The 7805-nt window shown below is 38.6% G+C and overlaps 1 protein-coding gene across 5 annotated transcripts in view; it reads left to right on the forward strand.

The window, feature by feature from the left end:
* The window catches only part of LOC121420402, a 30437-nt gene extending 25108 nt beyond the window's left edge, over positions 1 to 5329 (forward strand). For all 5 annotated transcript variants that reach the window (XM_041615016.1, XM_041615019.1, XM_041615018.1 and 2 more), the window contains 4 exons: positions 662 to 934; positions 2135 to 2677; positions 3302 to 3358; positions 4225 to 5329. In XM_041615016.1, the coding sequence (XP_041470950.1) occupies positions 662 to 934; positions 2135 to 2677; positions 3302 to 3358; positions 4225 to 4724 (1373 nt within the window). In that variant the 3' untranslated portion in view covers positions 4725 to 5329. The remainder of the gene's footprint in view (positions 1 to 661; positions 935 to 2134; positions 2678 to 3301; positions 3359 to 4224) is intronic.
* Positions 5330 to 7805: the final 2476 nt, after the last annotated feature.

Below are 7805 nucleotides of genomic sequence, written 5' to 3' on the forward strand. Positions count from 1 at the left end.
CCCTGTGACAGAAAGCTGAGCAACTGATTTAGGGTTGCTTTTTACAATGGATCCGGCATATTAATCAATTAAATTAATCATAGAATTCAGGTGGGTGTTTCATAAAGCTGTTTGTAAGTTAAGAGCGACTGGTGATCCTTTCTTGTGGTAAATGGTATACTCATTGGAGATGGTTTAGCGCGTAAGTAAGGACCACCAGTCGTTCTTAAAGTCACTCTTAACTTACAAACAGCTTTATGAAATGGCCCCCTGCTCCAAAATCAACTGCTAAATGTTATGTAATGGGACCCTGAATGAAATTTTTGAAAAATAATGAATAAACACCGGTGTGTTGGCTCAGTTGGTAGAGCGTTCGTCTCACAACCGGGAGGTCGGGGGTTCAAACCTCGGCCACGTCAGACCAAAAGACGTTAAAAGATGGGAGTTGCTGCTACCCTGTTTGGCGTTGAACAATTATAGGGATAGAGCCTCGTCGATCTGACGCTGCATGGTGGCTGCCGGGCCCACGATCAATTCTGCAAAGCAAATTTTCAGAGTATTTCATTTCATGTCTATTTCGAACAATAAATTATGGATTATTATTTTTTATATTTGGCATATCTTTATAAATTCAAATACTTCCCAAATTGTCAGTTGTCAATCATCGCAAATCTTCCCACAGAAGCAGCTGAAGCTCTGAGATTAAAGAAAGAGAGAAGGAAAGAATTGCGATTGCGAAGGAAGAAGAGAGAAGAACTAAAGAGACAGAGGATGAAGAAGGACCAATTGGAGGAGCCCGGTCTGTGTCCTTGTGGGCAGCCAAACTCTTGGGACCGGATGATAGCTTGTGATGGTCAAGACTGCTCTGTTGAATGGTATCATTTCCGTTGCGTCGATGTCAAGAGTGCACCGGATACAGAGTGGCTCTGTATCTTGTGCAGGGATAGTGCCCAGGGTAAGTGTAACTTAATCTCCATGTGCCTGAGTTCTTGCAGCCTTATGGGATTTATGTGTATAACCCGATGGCGATAATCGCAATTAGCCATGTTCAGAGTGGTCCTGTATCTTGTGTAGGTATAATGTCCAGGGTAAGTGCATCTTAAAGTGATTGGTTAACATTGGTTTGACTTTTAAAAAATCTAAACTAGAAGGTCACATTTGTCACCTGTGTCTGTGATATGTTACAAAAATGAAGCCCAGAAAAAATTGCATTTGAAAATAATTATTTAGTGCTTCAAAATTTGAAATATAAAGTGACCGGAAACACCATCCTAATTTCATCCCATACACTTATGTGTACTATTTAGGTGTCTATAAGATGCCTATTTACAAAATCGGGGCTTGCTTTGTAGTTTTAGCTTTTTATTCTCAATAATGGTTGTTTTCAGGGTTTATTAGTTCTAATACATGCACTTGTACACATGTTTAATCTTGGTTTGAGAATTTTTTTAATCAGCTGCTCACAAAGTTAAACAATACCTTTAATCTTCATGTGCCAGAGATCTTGCAGCCCTATGCTATGGGGCTTAATATGTGTATTACAAGATGGCAATTTGCACAATTAGTCATGTTCAGAGTGGCTCTGTATCTTAAATAGAGATAGTGTACGAAGCATGTCTAGTAACCCTTCACATGAGAGAGATCTTGTAGCCCTATGGGATTTATGTGTATTACATGGTGGCGGTTGGCGCATTTTGTAATGTTCGTAGTGGTTCTGTGTCTTGAGTAGGGAAATTGTCTTGGGTAAGTGGACCTAAATCTTGATGTGTCAGAGATTGTGCAAATGTATGTGATTTAGGTGCTGATGCATGGTACTTATATTGCTGTGACCCTTTTTCTAATGCATAGGAATAATGCTAAATAATGCTAAATACATAGAGTGATGTTGAAACAATGGAAGCAAAGTATTATTTTTATTTATCACATTAGAGTTTGAATATATTTCATCAGAGACCTGTGGCCTAAAGAGTTGCATCCAAACACACCTAAAAAAAAATCAAGCGCAAGTCCAAAATAACGCGTATGATTGGCTCAAAACCAAGTTCCATTTGATTTCTGGAATTGCACTTGATTGCGACTCTTTCTGTAAAGAACCTCCTTATCCCTATACTAAAACATGATTTTGACGGATTATGCATTTCTGAATTGTTTTCAGAACCCCGCTCCAGTCCCTACGCGAGAAGGAAGAGGAAGCATCGGCCAATCCAGTATTCCATCTATGGTGACGGTGATGATGGAAGTGCGGACGATGCCAAAGAAGAGATGGAGTGGAAGGCAGACGAATCCAGTGACGACTCCGACGACTCGTCCGATGGCGACAAAGACTCCGAGGACAGTGACAGCGACGACAACAGCCACGATGGTAGAGACAAGGTCCGGGAGCGAGCGAGAAGCAAATGGAGAGAGGCTCTGTCAAAGGATGGTGACATTGATGATAGTGAGTCTTCTGATGGCGAAGATGAGTTGAGTCAGAGCAGACGGTCAAGGAGAATGCGACATAAAAAGATTGATTTGGACTTTGAGGATGGGGCGGAGTTTGATGAGGATGTGGACAGTATCAAGGATGAGGTAGTAAGGACTAAAATCACTCCTAAAAGGAGAAGAATGAGTTCTGGTGAAAAGAGAAGTCAAGGTTCGAACTCTAAAACCCAGGAGCCTCCAGACAAGGAGAAGGGTTTGGCGAAAATGGTGTCAAGCGGTAAGTTCTTTGAAGGTCATTGTGCTACATCTTCAGTTTTCAAACTATTTGCAATCTCTGTTATGAGAAATATACAGCCTGCAGCAAGATAACATTTTCTTTTTATGATTTGTTTCACAGAAATGTTTTCTTGCTTATCACACTCTAGTAAATTGTAGTTTTTCACCTTCTGAGTACGTAGCTAATGGGGCATTGGAAAAAATTTTTGATTAATCTTATGTTAGGTCACAAAATCAATCATATTGTATTGTAATCAATTCAAAATGTACACTGAATTGTTCATCTGCTTCTTCTAGCAAGGAATGTGAAATTTTTGAACAGCTAAAACTGATCTGTTGCTTGTGAAGTTGTAACAGAAATTTGCAATTGATTGCAAATGATTTCTTGTAAAAACTTCCCCTTAGTCCAATCCGTTTTTAAGCTACATTCTTCCAGGAGGAGATTCTTTTGTAAATGTTAGGAAGCTTTGATAACATCCTAAGAACTACACATAAATGGTTGAAAGTAGGCTAGTGACTAAATAATAGGCAATAGAGCATTAATATTGGCTTATTAAACTCATTCCACTTTGGATAATTGACAACACCTGTTACTGATGAAGAATCTTCTCTTTACATCCTCCAGGTTCTGGTGATAAAGGCTCCTCTGTAGCTGTTGAAACAAAGAAGATAGAATCAGAAGGTAGGTTATAATAAGCCAGTTCGTAGTTCCACTCTTCGCATGATCAGAAGATTCTGTGCATGATCAGAGGAAGGTCATTGGTACTAAAGTGACATGGTGGTTTAAAATTTAATGAGATAGGCAACAACTTTGATGTCTTGGTTATATTCTTTTGAATTGTGTTTTTCATACACATCCACAAAAAACAACAATGCGTCCACGAACGACTGGTATCTCACAGTTTGCAAAGTACATTGTATAACATGCTATAATTTGCATTCAAAGCAGAAATGAAACAAATTTCTTCATCCTGCTATGTAAGGCATGCTTACATAATATCTTGCTTTGACATCTGCCTATCACATTGAAAGAAATGAAGGTTCATTCGACCAAAATGGTCCATGAAGTAACTATGAAATGGTTTATTGAGACTCTCGTGTCAGTTCTTTATATATCCACTGTATCTCCAATGATCATCGTAGAACGGATAAGCCAACATTTTTTTTTAATGGCATCGTAGGTAGTTTCTTGCCACAGTGTTTTGGTTCACAATTATTTGTGGCATTCATACAACTTCTTCTGTTTAGCATTGTAAAGGGGCAAAACCATTGAGATGCTGTATGGAAGATTAATGATGTCCCGTCGCTGATTGCATCATGCAACATGATGTATTTAATGGCTACGATCCTACAATTTTGTCTCGCCCACATAGCAGAGTATATTTTACATAGGTTTAGCTTAAAGTAAAATTCTTTGATTTTGTCAGTGTAAGCATTTTGCTTAGCCAAGTAAAATAATGAATGATTTATTAAGTCAGTTCTGTAAATGGAATATCTGAAGCTTTTGTAAAGACTTGATCATGGCACCATTTTTTTCAATGTGAACAGGACGTTTCCTAATCCAGGAATGTAGCTCTTGTGGTACGGAGTTCATCACGGAACCAACCGATGAGAGCGACTCCAGTAACCAAGACGACCCCTCCAAGATCCTATGCCATCTGTGTGTGAACAAATCCAAGAACGGAGGACAGAAGAGTCCCAAGGGCGGCATCCTCCTCACCCTATCTAATACCAAAGATACAGCCACAAATCCTGCCACGGGGGGTCGGGAAGCCACCACAGAGCGGCAAGAAGCCACCGCCAGCTCGTCGTCGGAGGGGGAAGGGAAGAAGGATGGGGATGCGCAGGGATCGAGATCGACACGTTTCCACGAGATCGTTGCGTGTAAGGTCTGCGGGATGGGTTACAGGACAAGGGTCAGTTTGTTGATCCATATGAAAGCCAAGCATTTGGGTCATCTTGGTAACTTTGAGTGTGCGCCCTGTGACAGGCTCTTCATCAGCCAGGAGGAGTGCGAACACCACATGGCTTCATTCCATCATGTCTGAACAGTACCGGTGCTATATCTTGTGTGACCAGCCCCTTTTGTTGTTTAATCGTATATATGATCAATGTAAAATGGAATTCAGTGGCGCTGGATCGAGTAGACAAAGTTTAGAATGGGTGAACCAATGTGTGTGATCAATGGATCCCCCCTCCCCGCTCTTTGCCTGAAACGAAGGTTCCAGTATCACTTATAGAATTTATTTTGATGTTTGGACTGAACATGGTGTGTGAACACCCTATCCAATTGTGCATTTGGGCAAGACTTTTGGTATACTGCATGTACATTGCAGGGAAGAGATTGAGTTAATAGAACAAGATGTTCCAAGTCACATTATGTCATTACCCCTCAAGGTCTTTTCAAGTAAAAACATCCAGCAGTCATCCTTTGCCTTCCATGTCTAGGACATGTGAACATGGCCATATTCCAGCTTAGACAAATCCATTGGAATTATGGATGAGTTCATACACCTACACCATCTATATACGCAAAACAAGGATTTAAGCTTCATGATATGGGTAGCATGAGGCTGTGTGAATATGACCATATCTCATCATTGACAGACATACAGTGTATTTAAATTATTGATGCATTCAAACTTCTATCCCACCTTTGTACAACACACAACAAGTTTAGCATAATGATACTCGTGTCTAGATTGGTTTTTCATTATAATTTATGCTCAGGAATTTCAACTTATAATAGGAGCCATTTACCTGCTTATGCAGTCCATCATAACATCTAACAAGGCTGTTATATAACATGTACCCAATTAAGAGACATATATATTTCATTGAAATATATTAACTTGCATGAATTCTACACAAGACCTATCAGGGTTTGTTATCGGTTACAAGGGTTTTACAGTATCTGTAGTACTAATAAGTGCATGCGGGTATCCTGATAATCATACACTGCTTATACCTTCAGTTCTGAGGGCCGTTTTTTAAAGCTGTTCGTAAGTTAAGAGCGACTTTAAGAACGACTGGTGATCTTTTCTTGTGGTAAATGGTATAATGAATTGGCGATGGTTTAGCGTGTAAGAAAGGATCACCAGTCATTCTTAAAGTTGCTCTTAACTTACGAACAGCTTTCTGAAACACCCCCAGCTCATGCCAGACCCAATTAGACTCCATACTATTACTCAACAATGCTTCGTAAGTGCGTGCCTTAAATTGATGAAAATAATTTGAGAGCTTACAAAAATATGAACCATGGTGATCAAAAGGATAATTAATTACCTCTCATTTTCCCCCACACACAACCTGGGCCCCTGTCTTACAAAGAGTTGCGATTGATCCAATCAATCGCAATTATCGAGAGCCAGCAAAGCCAACATATAAAATTCATTGTTTGTTCATGAAATTTTCTACATATGAATGTATATCCATAAATTCAATGATTGCTTGACATTTTGGTGTGTTCTTTGTTTACAAAGGACATTTTGCAAATTTCCTATATGAAAAATTATGACACTGATGGATTTCCATAGTTACAATTGATCGGATCAATTATAAATCGTAAGATGGGCTCTTTTCTCTGATGGTTTTGTTAGGGTATTGATGATGACGACTGTAGACCTATTTCAGTATTATGTGTAATTCATTGTAATTTGTAAATAGCCTGTACCGTATTCTAAATGCCACTGCGATGTAGAGAACAGCTCTTGCTGTTGTGGAAAATTCAGTTGTGCGTTATTTTTTTTTGGCTGGGGGTAATTAAAGCAAAAAAGTTCTTGATAGATGTGAAGTTTTGATGAAATTACACCAAAGTATAAGATAGTTATGAAGTTTTATTTTGTGTTTAATTTGTGACATCATATCTGAGCAGCTTCCCCATATATCATGTAATATAAATTCTGTTAATTCCCTCTTTTTAATGGAAAAGAATGAACAAAAATACTTAAACCAATGAAGGGTTAGGAAATTCTGTCTTATGATATATTCAACACCTACAAAATTTCTTTTTTTTTAAGTGGCATGTATGAGGAAAATTTATATTTCATGACATGTGGAGGAGCTACTCATTTGAAGCATCACAAAATCCAAACGTTAGAAATTCATATATTATTCTTTGGGGAATTTTCATCAGACCTCCAACAGTATTTTTCTCTATAACTTTTCTGCTTTTATCGATATCAACTTACCATCAGGGTGAACATTCCTTTGAACTTATTCCTTGAGTTTCTTCAGGGGGCTGATTCATAACCACTAGTAACTATAATTGCCATGGAAATTTTGATTCTGATTGGCTGCCGAGCACTGTTGTCATGGTAATGGTAAAGTTCAAATAATTGCTATTCTTTATGAAACAGGCCCCTTATGAGATGAGAAGAATCATGTAAGCATTGGGATACAATCTTGTAATCGATGCAACATTTTACAGGAAGCATGTGTAATTGTACTTATAAATCTGATATGTTCTGGGGGTGTTTCACAAAGATGTAAGTATGACCAAGAATTGCACTTAAAAGCCAACGTGCTCATGATATGCAACGCACAATTTCGTTGATCAATACGCAGTAGTGCACATCCTCTTGGCATGATGCAAATGGTTATGCCTTTTATACCGCACGCAACTAGACATTTAAGTGGGACTCATACTTAAATCTTTTAAAGGCATTGGTTAACATCATTAAGTTCTGAATTTTATGAACAGTCGGGAAGGAAGAACAAAAAATCAAATGCGTGCAGCCCCTTTCAAGATATTTCTCTGACAGAAGATTCACTTTAATTTTTCAGACAAAGGGTATGAATACAATGTTACAGCTCTGATTTTTTAAATTTAAATCAAATTTAAAGAGAACTGCCAGTAGTTGCGCTAAATACTGATTTCATGAGAAAGTCTGTAAAACAATGCTTAATTGTCAGTATATCATCGAGGATATAGATCTGGTACAGTTACATAAACTGAACTTCGTGAAATCTTGAAATCTACGCTGAAAAATGTTCACAGTGGAGATAACCTACACGGATAAGCGCACGTGGGACAGTGTATTATTATTGCTTTGAATGTCGGGCCCGATGCTTGACCCAAATCCTGTGCTTATTTGCTGATTTCTCAGTAGGCCCGGTTTGAAAGTCCA

This window comes from Lytechinus variegatus, chromosome 8 (genome assembly GCF_018143015.1).
Source record: "Lytechinus variegatus isolate NC3 chromosome 8, Lvar_3.0, whole genome shotgun sequence".
Taxonomy (NCBI): domain Eukaryota; kingdom Metazoa; phylum Echinodermata; class Echinoidea; order Temnopleuroida; family Toxopneustidae; genus Lytechinus; species Lytechinus variegatus.